The 21,618-nt window shown below is 42.0% G+C and overlaps 1 protein-coding gene across 1 annotated transcript in view; it reads left to right on the forward strand.

Moving 5' to 3' along the window:
* The window catches only part of mmp17a (matrix metallopeptidase 17a), a 217,060-nt gene extending 205,434 nt beyond the window's left edge, over positions 1–11,626 (forward strand). The window contains exon 10 of the mRNA XM_060935516.1: positions 11,102–11,626. Coding sequence (XP_060791499.1) covers positions 11,102–11,427 — 326 coding nt within the window. The 3' untranslated portion in view covers positions 11,428–11,626. The remainder of the gene's footprint in view (positions 1–11,101) is intronic.
* Positions 11,627–21,618: the final 9,992 nt, after the last annotated feature.

Below are 21,618 nucleotides of genomic sequence, written 5' to 3' on the forward strand. Positions count from 1 at the left end.
TTTTAAAGAATTTATTTGCAAATTATGGTGGAAAATAAGTATTTGGTCAATAACAAAAGTTCATCTCAATACTTTGTTATATACCCTTTGTTGGCAATGACAGAGGTCAAACATTTTCTGTAAGTCTTCACAAGGTTTTCACACACTGTTGCTGGTATTTTGGCCCATTCCTCCATGCAGATCTCCTCTAGAGCAGTGATGTTTTGGGGCTGTCGCTGGGCAACACGGACTTTCAACTCCCTCCAAAGGTTTTCTATGGGGTTGAGATCTGGAGACTGGCTAGGCCACTCCAGGACCTTGAAATGCTTCTTACGAAGCCACTCCTTCGTTGCCCGGGCGGTATGTTTGGGATCATTGTCATGCTGAAAGACCCAGCCACGTTTCATCTTCAATGCCCTTGCTGATGGAAGGAGGTTTTCACTCAAAATCTCACAATACATGGCCCCATTCATTCTTTCCTTTACACGGATCAGTCATCCTGGTCCCTTTGCAGAAAAACAGCCCCAAAGCATGATGTTTCCACCCCCAAAGCATGATGTTTCCACCCCCATGCTTCACAGTAGGTATGGTGTTCTTTGGATGCAACTCAGCATTGTTTCTCCTCCAAACACGACAAGTTGAGTTTTTACCAAAAAGTTCTATTTTGGTTTCATCTGACCATATGACATTCTCCCAATCCTCTTCTGGATCATCCAAATGCTCTTTAGCAAACTTCAGACGGGCCTGGACATGTACTGGCTTAAGCAGGGGGACACGTCTGGCACTGCAGGATTTGAGTCCCTGGCGGCGTAGTGTGTTACTGATGGTAGCCTTTGTGACTTTGGTCCCAGCTCTCTGCAGGTCATTCACTAGGTCCCCCCTGTGTGGTTCTGGGATTTTTGCTCACCGTTCTTGTGATCATTTTGACTCCACAGGGTGAGATCTTGCGTGGAGCCCCAGATCGAGGGAGATTATCAGTGGTCTTGTATGTCTTCCATTTTCTAATAATTGCTCCCACAGTTGATTTCTTCACACCAAGCTGCTTACCTATTGCAGATTCAGTCTTCCCAGCCTGGTGCAGGTCTACAATTTTGTTTCTGGTGTCCTTTGACAGCTCTTTGGTCTTGGCTATAGTGGAGTTTGGAGTGTGACTGTTTGAGGTTGTGGACAGGTGTCTTTTATACTGATAACGAGTTCAAACAGGTGCCATTAATACAGGTAACGAGTGGAGGACAGAGGAGCCTCTTAAAGAAGTTGTTACAGGTCTGTGAGAGCCAGAAATCTTGCTTGTTTGTAGGTGACCAAATACTTATTTTACCAAGGAATTTACCAATTAATTCATTAAAAATCCTACAATGTGATTTCCTGGGTTTTTCCCCCCTATTTTGTCTCTCATAGTTGAAGTGTACCTATGATGAAAATTACAGGCCTCTCTCATCTTTTTAAGTGGGAGAACTTGCACAATTGGTGGCTGACTAAATACTCTTTTGCCCCACTGTATGTGATTGATCTAACGGTAAAACAGGACGAGGGCCCGAGAACTTTTTTGACACGTTGAAAGGTTACAATTTTACTTTGCAACAGAATGTATCTGAATTCTGACTGGTTGTTGTATCTGAATTCTGATTGGTTGTTATATTATTGCCCTTTTGTTGTCTTCTTGAGCCCAGATTGGAGAGGGGAGGGAGAGGAGGGAGGGACAGGGTTCTACAGAGAAAAGTTTTTAGCCTACACCTTTCAAATGAACCCCCTCGAAAACCAATCAGTTCAGCGGATGTGTGTACTCGGTATGTGACGTTTTCAAAAGAGAGGCGAGAGTAACCAAAGATTTCTGATCAAGAAGGCAGAGGCTGTTATGCTTATGACATGAAAATGTTTTATTTGATTAAAAGGTGTCTGGGCCACGAACAATGTCCACATCACCATCGGGTTGTTGTTTACATGTGTCATGTTACACGAACTTGGTCAAGGCTCTGCAGGTCTTAACTGAAGCACTTCAAATTAAGGCTTAGCGGACTGCTAAAGTTTGCAGGCACTTCACAAGCAAGACTAGGTGCAATATTAGCCAACATTTAGCACAATTTGATATGATTTAATAATGTCTTTGTGACCTTAATGAAGACCGGTTGTTGGTATCAAGTCGGATTGTTATTTACATGCCACACAAACAGTCATATTCGTAAGTTGTCGTTTTTACACTGTTGTTAACTGATTCATTTTACAAGCTAATCTAACGTTAAAGTGCATATCCTGGACTAAATTCGTTTTTTTTATATGAAAGAATGTCCCTTTACACACTCATCCAGAAGGGTAATTTTGCACAAGGCCATCTGTCTACAGCAGAAAAAAATAAAATAACAAAACGCGTCTGGAAAAATCCCAAGGGAGTCTGGAGCCAGATTCGTGACGTCACCTGCGGAAGCGCCAGCAGGCTGCACGAGCTTGCACGGTTTCAGTGCACAGTCTGTGGAGACCAAGTTTAGCAGCTAGCAATTTTGCATTGAAATATGGAATTGTCACCTGAGCGCAATGTGGGAAACATTGAGTACTAATCCCATCAAGATTGGTGTTGCTACACCCTCCTACGATACATTTGTTAACCATTTTAATAATTACGTGATAATGTTGAAGAAATTTTCAGAAAACCACCAGGTCGTTTTCTCATAAACAAACCAGCGCTGATGTAGGATTCAGAGGGAGGCGTCCCGCACGTGACGTCACGAAAATCAGTGTTTCTCAGGAAATCCAAATGCCAAGTTTTTTCAGAGGCGGACCAATTCGCCTCAAATGGCTTGATTTCAACTGAATGTTTCTGGTATTGCGGAAAGTAAAAAAAATTGCACAAAATGCAAAATGTGACAGATATTTGACCAAAGTTTAATATAAAATAGGAGAATTACATTGATCTTGCTCCTGAATTTACCCGTGATATGCACTTTAAGGACAGTTTGCTAGCTAGCAGCCGGTCACTGCACTGCAACCGCACTTGCTAATTGACATGGAAGCCAAACATGCTTGCTGTTTTCGTGACCATGCCCCCAGAGCGAATATTCATGAGCGAATTTTGCGTGGTTTCGCCCAGTGGAAACCTACAGTAACCATTTGTGTACCGCGCACGGAGCGTGATTTTTTTTTTCTTCAATCAGAAATATTGGTAGGGACACACCCAGACCGTCCATACCCAATTCTATGCCTATGGTCTGTACAACGGAGCAACGTGTTGTTGTCTTTTCCCCATTCAGTGGATACCCTGGTGCCTCTGACAGAGAGCCGTGTGAGACGACAGAAAACAGCACGGTGTTTTATTCAGTCAGTGGGTCAAGCTAATACTCTGGCGACTTCCCTTTGTAGATGTACAGCGCAGAAATGCCAAAATCGCGGTAAAAAAATTACCGAGTTCATTTTCATTTACCGTACGATAAGTCAGTATATCGAATATCGCGACAGGCCTAGTTGTATTGTCAATATTAGAACCAGCATTGATTTGTTTCATTACAGTACAGTCATATTATTTTGTCAACAGCTCAAAAAAAAAACATTTAAGTGTGCAGTACCTCTTTAAACCTCGGAGTAATCATTACTGGTAAAAAAAAAAAAATTACTGGTAAAATTTGCATATTGTTAACTGTAGCAGTGGGGGCGTGGTCAAGCGGCAGTTTGTGAACGGAGGGCGGGGCCAGGGAAGGTGAGTGGCAACGCGATCTCACCTGTTGTTAATTGATGGTGTGTGTGTGCGCGCATGCGTATATAGACGTGCAAGTTGACTTAAAGCTGAAAAGCGAGTTTTAAAAGAAAAAGATTGTGTTCAGCCTTATTTTCCCACCTGTCTGCGCTTCAGTGTTCCACCTGCCCTCAGGGACAATACCACATTATCTCATCTCATCTCACCTCATTATCTCTAGCCGCTTTATTCTGTTCTACAGGGTCGCAGGCAAGCTGGAGCCTATCCCAGCTGACTACGGGCGAAAGGCGGGGTACACCCTGGACAAGTCGCCAGGTCATCACAGGGCTGACGCATAGACACAGACAACCATTCACACTCGCATTCACACCTACGGTCAATTTAGAGTCACCAGTTAACCTAACCTGCATGTCTTTGGACTGTGGGGGAAACCGGAGCACCTGGAGGAAACCCACGTGGACACGGGGAGAACATGCAAACTCCGCACAGAAAGGCCCTCGCCAGTCACGGGGCTCGAACCCGGATCTTCTTGCTGTGAGGCGACAGCGCTAACCACTACACCATCATGCCGCCCCAGACCACATTAACAAAGTCCTATTTAGCTCACAAAGTTATCTATGTTATAGCTAAATCCCAGTTTCAGCATTTAGATCATCTGGTTGATTTCAGAACTGGCTGAAGTGTAGCCAGTCTCCTTTGTGTTTATGTGCCCAAACTATTGTTTTGATTTCATACCAGTTGACCATTTCAGATCACATCATAAGCAAGTTTTCTGACATCTCCAATTTCACCAGTCAGAAACTGCTGTATTATTGACAACAAAGCACATGTTAAATAATAGCTTTTGTCAATCTTTGATTTCGTCAAACCAAATGCAACTCAGATCTCATCTCTTTTCATTTAATTTTTTTTTCTCTTCATTCAGTGCTGCTGCTTCAAGACGTGACACGGGAACAAAAACAATATGACAAAAAACTAGAATAAAAACAGCATGAATAAAAAAAAAGTGTATGACAGGTTAGTGAAGGGCAGTACCTGGAACTGAAGCAGCACAGAGACTGCTTTTTATTTGTTTTTGTTTTTTTCTTTTATTATTATTCGTTTTCAATTTTTGTCACTGTGGTCTGAATGAAATAAATTCAGAGCCATGACTGAACATTGGCTTTAAGTAAAGTATAGTCCCCAGTGAAATTTCAAGATGTGCATCAGGAAAGATAAAATAACTGGGTGGTGTGGTGTTTATTTTCATATATGCCAGTAAACCTGCTGAGAATGTCCAAACAACAAACATGGACACTCTGAACTACAATCCCTGAGAACCACAGTGCCCTCTGTCACCAGACTATTGAGTACAACTGCCACTCATCTCCCTAATTAAAGGAGATATGCAGAACCTTTGTTTTTAAATACATTTCTGACTAGATGGTATCTCCATCCTTGACTCTTGTATGCTGCATAAATGAGAATAGACTGCTCCCGCCAATGCGACACCGGGACCTCCCCCTGCGGAACTACGGCAGGACCCACTCTTCACTAAATGACTCATTAATTCCCCAAATCCCGGCCAATCAGTCCCCAAAATTATCGAGTGGGTAAGGCGAGGATTAACCACCGCCTTTACTCTAAATTTTTCCCCTCGAAAAAGAATGTGGACCGACACTAAAGGGTAGTTGTGAACATCCCCGTGCACACACAACACCTTCACCAATTGTGCTCCTCCCAATGCCTCGTTTTGCACCAGGCTTTGGTGGATTGAGGTCTGATTACAGCCGGAGTCCACCAACACCTGATATGTATCCCCTTGGACACTCACCGGTATGCGATACGCTCTGGCCCGATCGAGGGCGGCTCCTGGGGCGTCGGGGATCCGAACCACCGCGCCCACCTCTATTGCTGAGGACTGCTGTTGGAGGTGGCCCGGCTCCCCGCAGCGCCAGCAAACCAGCCCGGGCTTCCTCTCTGCACTGGCGCTCTGGGGCTCACTCACCTGAGGGGGGAAAGAGACAGACATAGAAGGGAGAAACGGGAGGGCACTGCGGGTGCGGCGGGCCGGCTGGAGTGGCGCCGGCCCCCGCCTCTGCAGTGGGGGAACAGGGCGAGGACAAGACACAGGAGGAGAGAGAGAGGAGAGGGAAGAAGAGGTTGTCTGCTGTCCTGCTGTCGGGACAGCCGCCAAATAGTCCTCCGCCAGTTCGATGGCCTGATCCAGCGACGCCGGGCGGTGGCACTGGACCCACTCTGCGGTTCCTGCTGGTAGGCAAGCGATGAACTCCAGTACCACCTGATCGATGATTCCCTCGGCATCGCAGTTGTCGCCCCTCAACCACCGCCAGCAGGCGTCCTGGAGTTGCTGGCCAAACGCGAACGGCCGGCCGACTTCCTCCAAGCGCAGAGCGTGGAAGCGCTGACGCTGCTGTTCAGGGGTGCACCCCACACGCTGGAGGACGGCCCGGCAGAGGTCCGCGTAGACCAGCCGGCGGTCGGCGGGGAGCTGTAGCTCAGCCAGCTGTGCCTTGCCCGTTAGCAGGGGGAGGAGGCGCACCACGCGCTGTTCCACCGGCCAGCCCGAGGCCTCTGCTACCTGCTCAAAGAGCATGAAGAAGGCCTCGGGGTCGTCATGCGGGCCCATCTTCGTTAGGGTGAGGGGGGAAGGGCCCGTGGCGGTGGAGGTGGTGGACCCCGCCGACGCGAGGAGGTGCCGGAACGCCTGTCGATCTTCCTGCTGTGCCAACACCAAGGCCTCGAACCGTTGCTTTTGCTCCTTTCGGAGGGCCACTAGCAGCTGGTGCTGGCTCTGCTGGGCCGTGGCGAGGGCGTGGACCAGGTCGGCGAAAGGGGAGGACTCCATGGGGCTGTTCTTCTGCGTTCCCGTCCCGGGTTTCAGCACCATTGTAGCAGTTTGTAGGAGTGGGAGGAGCACAGAAGACGACAGGCCAGAACTGAGTTTCGTAACTTGCTTATTTTGACACTTTTCAGTTGTCTTTTTGCACTGTCTCGTACACACGCGCACACACATCAGGTGTCTGGTTGGGGAGAGAGCTACTCCTCTGCTCTCACTCTCTCCTTAAATAGGGTGCGGTCACTGGGGAAGACACACAAACATACGTTAATCAACATCAGGTGCAGTGATTCTGCCACTTGCCTTCCCTGACTCCGCCCTCCGGTCACAGACCGACGCTTGACCACACCCCCGCTGCCACACTCACCTTATGAGTGTTTAGTCTACGTCTAGTTCTTATCTAGAGTGTTTATACTGTTTATATTGTTTGAGTGTTTAGTCTATGTCTAGTTCTTATCTAGAGTGTTTATACTGTTTATATTGTTTGTTTTTCAATTATTCTATTTTTATTTTTATTTATTGCATTGCCTGTTTGCACCGTGGGTCAGAGAGGACTGAAATTTCATCTGTGCTGTATGTCGAGCATGTATAGCATATTTGACAAAGTTGACTTGTCTTGACTTGACTACTGCTATACACGTAGAACCGTATCAGTTCGAACCATCGGAAAGTGAATCCAATAGTAACACGTCGGCCACGGAGACCCCCACCTTATGAAATAAAGCCAGAAAACAAAGCCGTCTTGAGAATTAGATGGAATTGAACTGACAGTCTCATGTGGCTTTCATTAAAACAGGATGGGTGTTATAACTTATGCAACATACATGTATATGCATGCATTTTCACTGATAAAAGGTAAAAGGCTAATTAAATAATCAGATGAACTGAGACAATCACATTCTGAAACAAATTAAATAATCTTATACCGGTAACTTAAATGCACAATACAAGTTACATGTGTTTATCTAAATGCAGGTAAACAACGAGTGTTGTTTTTGTTGTGATGTAACCAAACGAGAGTCGCATCTTACCCATCTGTGTTCTCACTTCTTGAAGGCCGATCCTGTGGCCAACTGTTTTGAAACAATCTGACTTTCAGTTCTTCGTTCAGTTCTTCAATCATTCGCTTCTTCCACGTAGGGGCACGATATTGCTGCTGAGGCAAGCATATCCAGCAGGGAAATCTGAAAAATGGTCCACTCATTCTCCATTTTCTCCATACTGAGTACTCCACCATTACTGCTCGGCTCACACTCCGGGAGAACTGGTGCAACTGAACTTACTTTCCTTTTCTTGTAGTTTTCTTTTCCTTTAATTGTTGGTACTGCACCCTCTGTCAGTACGGGCTTATAGCCAATGCTCCTCAACAGATCAGAGGTTTCGTATGAGTCCTCAGTAAAATGTGCAGAGCAGAAGGGAGACCACTTCGTAGGCACCCAACATGCTTGTGAATTTCTCGCAAAACGTGTCCAAATCTTTGCAGTTTGAACATTCTTGGGCCATGAATGCAACATAAATCCACCTTCTGTCGTGTTGCTGCACCCACCGGCAACACATCTACGTGGCATGGCAATAAATTAGCTCAAAATGGAGGATCAAAGTTGCAATTAGCTCTGTGTTTTAGTATTGTGGAAATGGCAATGAGACCGATAGTTTTCCTGCGGTGATGTCACAGATGTCAAGGTCATTCACTCAGGCTGCTACCTATATGAATCATTTTAATCATAAACGTTACTATATTAGATTTATTGTTAACACTTAAAACTATTCCTATGCCATTATTGAGGTCTCAAGGCATTTATAAACAAAAAGTGAGGCCATGGTTCTGCGTATCTCCTTTAAGCCACTCTCATGCAACTCCAGTGCGAAGTATTGTTCAGTTTCATCCAGTTCATACCAAGCCTTGTACTTTCTATCTTCCTCTCGATTCTCTGACTTTTGCTTGCCCTATTTCGTTTATGCTCTTTGTCTCACCTTTACTACATTGTTTGCCGATCGCCCGACCCTCGCTAGTTTCCTGACCTCGCTTCCTGTCTCTTGTCTTGGCTTTTTCTACAGTCTGCACCCCGCTCTCCTCTGCACATGCATCTGTAAGTGCCTGCACTCTGACAGTATAACAGCACACCCTGTTTTATTTCTCTATTTTGACAGCAGTTTGCTAGGGACTGTGGGTATGTTTTATTATGTTAATTTAAAATGGTACATCATAATTTTTTAGTCCGTTTCTATGGAATGTCAGCAAGACAAGATGTCCTGTTATCAATTACATTATAGCAGATATAAACAGTCATTCCTACACCAGCCTGCCTCTCTCTCTCTCTCTCTCTCTCTCAGTAATAAGACAAAAAAAATCAGCTTGCCATTTAGTAAGAAACTGGTAATGTCCTCTGTCCAGTGTTGGAAAACTTGCTGACTATCACAAAGTTCTGACACTGGATACTCCTTCCATAACTGTTAAATAAACATCTCTTTCCAGAACACGTCATCGGATCAACAGTGATACTTTTTTTGATAAATACCAAAAAGTTTTAGTCTTAGGTTATGTGACTCATCTGCAATACAAGTGAATGAGCTGTTATGATAGAAAGAAGAAGACTTTATTTTTGTCACATGTACACTGAAGCACAGCGAAATTCCTCCTCTGCATTTAACCCATCTGAAGTAGTGAATACATGCACGTGTGAGCGCGCGCGCGTACACACACACACACACACACACACACACACACACACACCTAGAGCAGGGGCAGCTATACTACGGCACCCAGGGAGCAAGTGGGGGTTAGGTGCCTTGCTCAAGGGCACTTCAGCCATTCCTGCTAGTCCAGGGAATCAAACCGGCGACCTTTAAGTCCCAAAGCTGCTTCTCTAACCTTTAGGCCATGGCTTCCCCCTTTTATTTATTTATTTATTTGTTTGTTTGTTTGTTTGTTTGTTTGTTTGTTTATTTTTTAGAAGAAGAAATTATAACAGAATTAGAACACCACTCGGAGAGTGCAGACCTCCACCAAGGACAATAGTCTTCGACTTTTCTATGATATGCAAATCTGCAACTGCAACCACTTTATATATCTGGATATGTTTCCAAAATGATATGCCTATATGTGTATCCCAGGGAAATACTGGTACCCCATGAATGTGGATTATGATCAGTTTTGTAATCGAGTCACTAAACCTCGAGTCCGAGTCCAGTCTCGAGTCCCCAGTGTTCAAGTCCAAGTCATTAAAGAAAATTTCAAGTTGAGTCCAAGAACAAGACTCCCAACTCCAATTTGACGGTGGCTGTTGCTGCCTTTATGTGAAAGTGTCTCTGCTACTGTGTTGGTCTAACGTTACTGCTCGACTGCCCCATTTTAGTTAATAGGCTACAAATAAAAAGCTTGTTCATCACTCAGCAAGCCCCGCCCACTATCAACAGGGCAAATAACATGAGAGGGTTAACACTAGCTAGTTCATCATTCAGCAAGCCCCGCTATCAACAGAGCAATGAACATAGTGTGTCACTTACTTTTCTGGGTGTGGTCTTGCCAAATGACAATTAAAATTCGAGGTTGTCCCTGTCATCTCCTTGATAGTTCTTCTACAAATGGATCACATAGCAGTGCATTTTTTCCCACTGCACGAGAAGTCTGTATAAGCAAAGCGGACAATCCTAGGGTCATTCTCTCCAGGCATTTTAGCGCCATTAATACTAGTTTGTTCCTGAACATGACATATGAACAGGTGAATATGCATTCTCTTGAACTAAATTAGTATAAAAATTAATATAGATATAAATATCTTATGCCAAATTATTATGGTATGTTGCAAAAAATAAAGAAAAAAATCCGAGGACTCGTCTCCAGTTTACGAGTCCGAATGCACTTAATGCACGAGTCCGAGTCATCAGTGCTCAAGTCCAAGTCAAGTCAAGAGTCCTTAAAATTAGGGCATGAGTTGGACTTGAGTTCGAGTCCTGGACTTGAGTACTACAAGCCTGATTGTGATATTGGAGTCATCATATTTCTACACTGGTTATGTTTTGCCACTATTAAACTTTACTGCCATCTTCTGGATTTTAAGATGTATGGCATTGTTGAGTGCAGACGTCCCCCAATTCTAAATGCCGTATTTTGCAACGTTAACAAAAGTGAAACAAAATTTGTGGCTTCGCTCTGTGACTCGGAATCATTCCAAAATTTAATGGGTTCTTCCATGGCCCATGCGACACTTTTCCACCAAGTTTCATGGAAATCAGCTTAGAAGGTTTCGCTCAGTCCTGCTTAGAGTCAGACAAAGAAACAAATGGCAATGAGCGTGTTAATTTAAACCTGTGATTTTAATTACTGCTGGAACTGCTTTCAGAGCTGCAGTTATAGAAAGTTAATCAACATCAGATTAACTTCAACAATGCTGTGGTATTAAACTATAACAACCAATGTAGCCATGCAAAGAGACATAACTCCAATCCAAGTACAACAAGAAGGTCAAATTTTGCTGCTTGTGAAATTAAATGTCTAAAAGCTGGATTTAACAAATGAATACGTAGGATTTATCTTGGTTGCGTTCTCATACAGGTGAAACTTGCACTCAATTGTACTTTGTATTTATTTGTCCTTGTAGGTGCCTCATACTTCTTCAAAGGTAAGGAGTACTGGCGAGTGGTAGGCAGCGATATGGAGGTCGAGGCAGGGTATCCGCGCCCCATCGGCATAGACTGGTTGGTCTGCAAGGACATGCAGTCAGATGCTCCAGAGACGAGGAATAACGAGACAGGCTCACAGCGCACCGGACAGCACCCCGCAGACCACGCCGAGAACGGCTACGAGGTGTGTTCTTGTACCTCAGACTCAGGATCGTCCGCTGGCCCACGCCTGCAGCTCGCACCCCCCTGGCCGCTGGTAACCTTTTTAATACTGACACACACCCTCATGTTTGGGACACACTGATGACGGGGACACCACAGGCCTGCACTGGCATGGACACGGACACTGAGAGTGCGTATGCAGAGGCTTGTGGGGAGGACAGCAGAGGGCAAACTTCGACTCCAATCAGTGATGCTTTGACAAACTTACACTCTAATCAGCAATCATTGCTTACATGTGGCTCTTTTTAATGGAAACTGGAAATGTATTATTATTATTATTATTATTATTATTATTATTATTATTATATCTGCATTGAAGTTTTTTGTATGCATCAAAGCAGGTTCATTTCAACACTTTGCGGAGTCCATGTCAAGCATTATCTGCTTTTTTGCTCATGCAATGATGAGGATCTTGAGTGTTTCAAAAGAAGGAAAACAAAGGGAGTTAATCTGTATTTTCCAGACTAAATATCACACCGGTTCTATATCATGCACCATACAAAATAATGTCTGCTTGAAAAGAAATTAATGTACATATTGTGTTTGATGCAATGTTGATTAAACTTGAGAATTCCTTTTTAACGATTATTAACATGATCCATGATCCAGCATGCTGTGTGGTGGCCTGGGAAACCATTTCGACTTTTTTTAAAGGATATATCGTTCTGAGATGTTCCTATTTTGCATGCATTTCCATCAGAAGTAAAGATGTAGCCTTTTAGAATCTCATTAAAGTGAAAAGGGAGAGAATCACAGTTGAAAGATTTCATTTCGACTGCTCAGAAGGAGCGTTGTTGACATTAGGGACTTTACAAAACGATAGCAGCAGGAAAGAAAAAGTGATCTGTACTGTGCATGTGCATGAACGAATTTGAGTCACTCCTTGCTTGTTCTACTGCGGCGAAATCACCACTTTGATATACTCAAAAAAAAAAGAAAACATACACACAAGGTGAGCTAATTTAACTTTTTTTCCATGTGTGTTGAATTAGAACTTTATTACACTCGAGTGGTGGCTACAATTATCGACACGTTAACGATCTTTTGGCCGTTGCAAAAGTAGAAAAGACTTTCAATATGTAAATTGTGCATGAATAGTTACTCAAACTTCCACTGGAAAAAAATGAGTTCATTCCTGATTACTTAGCGTATCAGATCATGTGACACCGTTCCACAATTATCAACACCTTTGTCCACAGTTATCGACACCCAGATGATTATTTATAAAAAAAATAATAATCGGTATGTCGTATAAGTTAACAAAACATAGGTTTTTTTTTTTATTTGTCTAACATAGACTAATATTTAGCACAAAATATCTTTTATATTAATATATCGATGTCGGTGCTTACGTAAATGAGGAAGTAATTCTAATGTTTGTAAACAAATGAACTGATAATGTTTAACCTGTGTCAGAAAATCTTTTTGTTCCACTTTCTACCCACTTTCTAAGTATTTTTATAGATCACATTTTGCTAATCATTCATTGTTGTTTGTATTAATTTCTAGTTTTGTAGTTTACCAATAAATGTCAGCAGGCAATTGACATTGTAATCACATGAAATCCAAGTCAAAGGTCGCATGTCATTCCTCGAACCAAAATATGTCTACTGATATTGTAATATGTGGTAGATATTTTACAACAAACTGCAAAAAATATATATATTTTCTGAACGGAATAGAAACATCTGAATATTTCAAGCATGTAATTTTTTATCTGCTCGGAATTTCATTCTGGTCTAATTCTATTTATTGCAATCGGATTCCAAATACTCTATAAACATTCCATTCTGTTATGAATAAAAAAAATTAGTATAAATCCCAGCACTTTTATTTTCTTGAAAGTACTTCACTTACTTCAACAATGTTACACACAGATCGATCCATAACAGTTGTAAATGTCACTTAATTCCACAGGGTGTCGATAATGGTGGACACCGGTGAAAGTGATCACTATTATCGACACCTCACGTGACTTCAAAAAAAACGCGCGTTTAGATACAAAATGGCGACTGTCAGATGAAAGAGTAAGAAATAAAATGGGTTTCAACAAGGAGATCATGAAATATCAGTGAATTTGAGAAGTAAAAACATGTCCGCGATCTTTCCACCATGCTGACCTGCGATGATAACGTCCAGGTTTTTCTCAACTTGCTGATCGTGCTGAAAAAAATTCTGTCTCAGGTAACGAGCTGTGTCATCAGACGACAAGCTCAAAGGGCGAGGCGGGTCTTCCGGTTGATTAATTAACCAATAATAACTGTTTTCACTGAAACTCACCTTTGTAAAATTTACCTTTTTTTATTGGTAAATCTGAAAAGGTGTCCATAATTGTAGCCGCCGCGTTAGATAACATTATTCCTTGAAAGAATTCAAAGCAATTTGGACTCTGCTTATAACAACACCAGACACATTGCACAATCCAAAAAAAAAGTTGTCAATTTTTGATATCATAATGAATTTATGATGTTTTACAAACATTTACCCTGTGTCCAAAATCGCTATATAGGGCACTATATAGTGAGGACGCCATTTTGTAGTGCTGTCCGGAACCTTAGTGAGGATTATTTACACCCTATATAGTGCACTCAAAGTATCCCACAGTGCATCACGAAAAGTAGTGGACAACGATGGTCACGAACCAAAGCAATATATCCCATCATGCATTGCGGTCGCGTTGAAAGAAATCAAATTAAAAGTCTCAAATTTGATTTAATAAAAGGCAGCAGCAAAGAAGAAAATATTCAGCCTTGATTTTAAAAAACTGAAAGATGCAGGTACTTTGTATTGATTAATGTGGGAAATGCGCTCAGTATAATATGGATTTATCACAAAAATACATGCATGTATTTATTATTTTGAAAACCCACCAGCCGACTGATCTGGCACGTTTTAATTGTGCAACAGTAATGACGTAAATACCAGCACGACGGACTAGTGTCTGAAAGCGTTTTTTTCATTTTACCAATGAGCTCACTCTATAGTAGGGCTGCTCGATATTGGAAAAAATCAATATCATGATTTTTTCAGTAAATATCGATATCGCGATTTTTAAAACGATATTTATACACCTTTTTTTAAAGCCCTGATCATCAACACCTGAGGCACCGGGCCACATTTTTATAGTACAGGCCTCATAGGCTACCTGTCAACCCTTCCCGTTGTACCCTGAAACGCCTTTTACTTAAACTATTTACTGTGCAAGCGCGTACTTTGCATAGGTCCTATAGCCTGCACAAGGCTCACGTTCTCCTCACTCAACATTTCCGATCACAGAGGATGGAGCCAGCGCTGGTATTACCAGTGATTACTGCGTAACGTCCACACTGGCTCGTAGCCAGCCAAGGATAAAATCTCTCTCTCACACACACACACACACACACTACAACGTAAGCTTGTGTGTTGTTAAGACACCAACATTAAACACGCACAATATAGAGACAAGTCCTTAAGAATTAACATACATGAAAATAGGCTTCTCTTCCTTCATCTTCCAAATGTGGACTCCGCTATCTTTTTGGCATGTCAGCATTGAAATACCATTTGCAGAGATATTTCACTCGCCATTAAGAAAAGTAAAAGCAACACATGATTAGGGCTACATGATTAGCAGGGGGACACCGTTTTAAGCGCACGGAATTTTAAAAACAATGTAATTACATCCGAGTCCGTCTACATCGCGCAATAAACCCGTCCTTAGCAGAACCTACTTCAAAGCATGATGCTAGCTGCAGATGCACAAGTCAAAATCAAATGAACCCAAGTAAACATGCCGCGGCGGGCAACATTAATAACCAAATTGCCTTACCTTAAAACGCTGCCTTGACCACAGGACGACTCGCAATTATTCCACTTAAATCCACACGGTTTAACACATCTAACACAGCTAGCAAGCTGGATATGTGCTAATATTGTTGTGCTTGTTTTCTTCCGTAGATGCCATTTTTACATTACCCAGTCCCACATCCAAAAATATGACGTAAATATATGTTAATTGTATTATTATAACTATTAGCAAGCAAATCAAACAACATATTAAGAAATCAATATATCAAATCACCCGACACGTATGAAAACAGAAGAACTGATTTTTTACTGTTGCGGAGATATCGCGGGAGTAGAATGGATGACGTATACAGGGCTACGGTGTGCCTTAGGGGACAGAAGGGTTCGTTTTACCTTACTGTCACGTCAATGTTATTGTTGTTTTATTGCCATTGTAGAAATATTGTGCACGTCCCTTTCGACAAATGACAAAAAATCGTTTCATATCGATATTATGAATTTTGAGATCGTTTGACACCAATATCGATATCGTGATAAAAATACGATATATTGCACAGCTCTACTCTATAGTCCTCTATATAGTAATTCCCGATATAGGGAGTAGCGAATGAGTGAGCAATTTCGGACACAGGTTAATCTCCATTCCTCCATTGCGTTGAGTTGTTGCGAAGTGACTTTGGTTTGATGATGTGAACGCAGACTTGGTTCCAGTTGCCTTACCCTTCACTAAAGCCTTAAAGTCCATATAGGGTCCATATGGGGTTCCCTAACTGTGGGTGAATTGTTTAGGTTTATGTCAACTTAGCTATGGCATGTAGCTATCCGATAACTGCATGGCATTCACTGCGTGCAGAAATCACACTCAGCTAGCAAAGTTTTAGATCTCTTTAGACAGACTGTTTGTTTTGACCACCAGTTTATGGATTTGTGCTTGCTGTTAACCACACATACGCAAGATGGCTGCCGTGCATATCCTGCTGTCATTTTGTGCGTCACTCAGAAATCACGATGCATGTGCGTTGTGCAATACCAACAATAAACAGCAGAGGCAGTATAGCGCTTGCATAGCACCTGCATGTGTACACTTTGAGGCAAGATTAAAAAAATTAATCAAAACTTCCACATTTTTTTAAATGAGATATAGGCAGGTTGTGTCTTTTTTTTTTTTTTTTAACCTGCCAGAATTCATCCAATAGGTTTTCCCAGACCACCACACACACTATAAAGGATCACTTGAAATCCTCTCACCTTTCCAACGTCTGTAACGTCTTTAGCTGGCCTCCTGTGACGACGGGCTAAAAATAGCTGCATGTCTGTCATCTGTGCTACACGTTTATGATCATTTTATGGTTTGGCTACAGTTTGGTCTTGCTGTGACAACTGTTTAATTCCAAGTGTGTTAATTACTGAAGCATGTGATTTCACATCACGTATCGGTCCGTTCTAAAGGTTTCTATTATAAAAATAATCATGCATTATTTACAGAATTAAAAATGATCACATACAGTACTAGTGAAACATTTGGACACGCTTTCTAATTCAGTGTTTTTTCTTTATAAGGCATTTCACGTCAAAGTAATGATAGATGTCGTTTCTCTTTACTTAGTTGAACGGTTCTTGACATAATATCAATTACTACAGTTGTGGTGTGGAATAGGGCTATTTACTGTGTTTTTATTATTTACTGTTTGATCTCAAAGGCATTAAGAAGGCAAGAAGCTCGTCCACGAATTAACTTTTGACGAGGCACATGTCGTCAAAAGCGTTCCAGGTGACTACCTCATGAAGCTGGTTAAGATAATGCCAATAGTGTGCAAAGCGTCATCAAGGTAAACGCTGGATATTTGGAAGAGTCTAAAATATGATACATTTTGTTTACCACATAATTCCATATATGTTCCATGTGTTATTTCAGTTTTGATCTTCAGTGTTTTTCTACAATATATAAAATATTCAAAAAAAAAAAAACAATGAATGAATGAGTAGGTGTGTCCAAACTTTCAACTGGTCCTGTAAGTCACTCAGAGCAGCTGCTAGGATGCAAATAAAAAAAAAAAAAAAAAAAAAACATCTTATAGTCTGGAAAATAATGATAACAGTAGTCATAATAGTACCATTATATACAATGGTGTGAAAATCTCGAAATGAAATGACGTCCCCTGCTTCAACACACTTAACCCTCAAGTGCTTTAACTGACCATGAACACTGATCCAGGCCTCTTTCTCTCTGGATGACTCACTTCTTTCTTATGTTCCATCGACCTATTTTTAAAAATTCCCCACTGAGAGTTTACACAGCCTCCGAATTATCGGTAACGGTTACCAACGACTATTAATTTATTAACGGTTTGTGTATTTTTGTAAGGAAGAATATTTTCGAGTATACATTTCAGGCATGAAATGTTCAGCTATGTTTGTGAAGGAATTCAGCGTTTTCTAGCTTGAGTTCTACCCAGGAAGAAGATATTTCTAAGGAACGACGAGGAGAATGTTTGAGTCGTGCCTGCAGAGAGGACCCTCACAGCTTCCTCTGACATGCTATGATTGCTAAAAAGTATTTGCTTATATACCGTAGGCTTATCTATACAGATATATTTAAGGTCAAAGGTTGTATGGCAGTTGCAAAAAAAAAAAAAATGTAAATTCCAAGCTGTCTTTTGTAAGGGGAAATATTTTTATAGAAAAATAAAGATGGAAAATTGGGATGAGTGGTGAAACTGTGTACACTGTCCAATCATTTCTGTGTTTGTCACCAGGTCAAATGAACAGTAGATTTTTCCCCAGTGTTGACAGATAACGTCGGGCACAGACAGGTGCTCGAGCTACTGCATTTCTCTCCCATTAGTGCATAAAAACACACTGCAAGCAATCGAAGTTGCTTACCGAGTCAATTTTGGGATTGTTTTTTGTTGTCATACAGCGTGTACTTGGGTGAACATTTTTCTTTTTTGCAAAACGAGCACTTTTTTTTTTGTGTACGCAAAGTGCTTCAGTCAGTGATGAAACACGATGTGAGACATACTGCATACGTATCTGGCAAAAGGTACTGTATGTGAACTATCTGTCGCCTTGGTAACAGGCTTCCGTTTTACCTCATACTAAGTCTGCATAAGAAAACAAGCTCTGAGTGATGTATGGGTGTAAGTGGTATTGTATTCCTAGCTGGTATAATTATTCCTATTTACAGCAATAAATAGCAACATTTATTGTTCATGAGTGATTAAATAATAATCTTCCAGATCTCTATGCAGGAACTAAGCAGGAAAAAATTAGCAGTACCTTATTAATGCCTCATGAAGTACTAACGAATATTGGGGAAATACTAGTCATGGAAAGAGTACAAAACACCCTGATATGATTAAAAGTACTATTACTGTAGTCATAATTCACAAAGTAGTTGTTTTTTTACACCAGAATAAATCTAGAAAGGTAAATCTGGAGACAGGATCACAGATTAATTTTATTTGCAGAACTTCTTCCGATGGAGAAATATGTGTACCTTCCTGTCGCCTACCCCATATATAACACGTTTTTACATCATTTATGCTATAACACGTTCAGGAATGCTGAGCTCATTGTGTGAGAAAAGGATTTTCACATGACATGACATGCATCACTTATCTATCTCCTTACTTACATTCTATCATCCTATCTTATGGTGTGATAAATTTGGTCAGAACACCTGAGTACAGAATATATTCACAAACTGGAAGGGTACTCAGTAGAGTGCAAACCTCCACCAAGCCACATCTTCAGATTTGCAACAAAATCTAATCAGTTGTTCCTTGGCCCATGGTTCACCTTTCCTCCAAATTTCATCAAAATCCATTCAGTAGTTTTAGAGTTAGGTTGGGAAAAGGCAAAAAAAAAAAAATCCTGGATCCGCATACATATCTGGATCCTGGATCCACATACAGATCCAGATTTGCACTCAAATCTAATCAGTTGTTCCTTGGCCCATGGTTCACCTTTCCTCCAAATTTCATCAAAATCTGTTCACTACTTTTTGAGTTTTGTTGGGAAAATGCAAAAAAAAAAAAAAATCTGGATCCTGGATCCACATACAGATCCAGATTTGCACTCAAGTATAATCAGTTGTTCTTTGGCCCATGGTCCACCTTTCCTCCAAATTTCATCAAAATCCGTTCACTACTTTTTGAGTTTTGTTAGGAAAATGCAAAAAATAATAATAATAATCCTGGAGCCACATACATATCTGGATCTTGGATCCACGTACAGATCCAGATTTGTACTCAAAGCTAATCAGTTGTTCCTTGGCCCATGGTCCTCCTTTCCTCCAAATTTCATCAAAATCCATTCACTACTTTTTGAGTTATGTTGGGAACAGACAAACAAACAAACAAACAAGCATACATAACTTCCTTCGACAATATTGGTGAAGGTAAGAATTTTTTTATCCCACAGAACATCAAAAGATCTGGCTAGTTAGTATAGCTCACTAAGCTAGCTAATGGCTTACCCGTATATGCTTCTATATTTTGGATGTGAAATGCTGATAGCTCCATGGATTTTGACTCACATAATTTGCAGATCATTATCACGGTTTCATTTGAAGCACTTAAAACAGAAGATACCTGGTAAACAGGTAAATTAGGCCAGAGATGCTCTTCTGTCTCCACTGCCTCGGACGTTGCTACTGCTGACTAAGCAGTTGGTGCCTGAAGTGTACAATTTTGGAAACTGTTATTGTAAATGTACACATACTGTCACCTGCTGTCTGTTAATTGACTTGCACTTTTTCAGAGTTTTTGGATTATTTTTACTCTGTATAGGTCATAAATAATGTAGCAGAGTTCCATCTATCTATATCACTTATCTCTCAGCTGACTTCGGGCGAGAGACAGGGTACACCCTTGGCAAGTCACCAATCTAACACAGAAACAAACAACCATTCACACTCAAGGGTAATTTCGAGTAGCTAGTTGACAAAATCCACGTCTTTGAACCGTGGAAGGAAATCAGAGTGCCCAGAGAAACCCTGCACTTGCATAAAGAGAACATGCAAACTCCACGCAGAAAGGCCCCAGTCGGCCGCGAGGTTCAAACCCAGAACCTTCTTGCTGTGGGGCAACAGTGCTAACCACTGGACCACCGTGATTAGCTAATTGTACTCAAAAAATTAGAGTGAATCAAGTACTCAAATATTGTAACAAGAGTACATGAATTTCGACACTTTCCACTCCTGGTAATTACTCAGTAAGTAAGAAAGTAATCTCATCTCATCTCATTATCTCTAGCCGCTTTATCCTTCTACAGGGTCGCAGGCAAGCTGGAGCCTATCCCAGCTGACTACGGGCGAAAGGCGGGGTACACCCTGGACAAGTCGCCAGGTCATCACAGGGCTGACACATAGACACAGACAACCATTCACACTCACATTCACACCTACGGTCAATTTAGAGTCACCAGTTAACCTAACCTGCATGTCTTTGGACTGTGGGGGAAACCGGAGCACCCGGAGGAAACCCACGTGGACACGGGGAGAACATGCAAACTCCACACAGAAGGGCCCTCGCCGGCCCCGGGGCCCGAACCCAGGACCCTCTTGCTGTGAGGCGACAGCGCTAACCACTACACCACCGTGCCGCTAAGAAAGTAATGATTTGGTAATTTATTATGAACTAAGCAGTAATAATAATAATGTTAAAGGCATTTAGTAGATGCCCTTATCCAGAGCGACATACAACAGATCCAGAGCAGCTTGGGGAGCAGTTGGGGGTTAGGTGCCTTGCTCAATAGCACTTCAACCATTCCTGCTGGTCCAGGGAATCAAATTGGCAACCTTTTGGTCCCAAAGCTGCTTCTCCAACCATTAGACCATGGTGAAGAAGAATCATCATCATCCATACAGCCAGTTACTGCTCAACACCCCCTCATCCCGTCAGCCGCTAACCAGGGATGATTGCACAGTTTCAGTGACTAAGGTGGTACTGCCATCCGTGGCACCACCAGTAGCTTAACGCCACCGGGGGGTGTCTAAGGTGCAAATTCACGTCGCTGATACGTGCCTCCTTTGGGCTTTCGACCATATCCAGCTTGATCCTTGCTCCACTACCAACTGAAGACTCTTCATTGCCATTCTAAGCTTGCAGTAACTAAGGTCAAGATATGAAAGAAAGGTGGTCATAGAATGTCCAATGAAACCGCAACAGCCAACCTCCACAGACCACACAGAACATGCCTAGTTATTCTCAACACAGGTGGCACATAGAGCCTCATATCTTGCTTTCTTACGCTCAAACGCTTCTTCCATGTTTTCCTCCCATGAAACAGTAAGTTCAACCAGCAGCACGCTTCTGGCAAAGTCTGACCATACCACCAAGTCTGGTCTCTCGTTAGTAGTCACAATGTGGGCAGGAAAATGGAGGACTTAAGTGAGACCAACTGCAACCTTCCAGTCAACAGCGCCATGTAGAAGCCTTCTTAATAATAATAATACAGGGGCGGCACGGTGGTGTAGTGGTTA

Source organism: Neoarius graeffei, chromosome 12 (assembly GCF_027579695.1).
Source record: "Neoarius graeffei isolate fNeoGra1 chromosome 12, fNeoGra1.pri, whole genome shotgun sequence".
Taxonomy (NCBI): domain Eukaryota; kingdom Metazoa; phylum Chordata; class Actinopteri; order Siluriformes; family Ariidae; genus Neoarius; species Neoarius graeffei.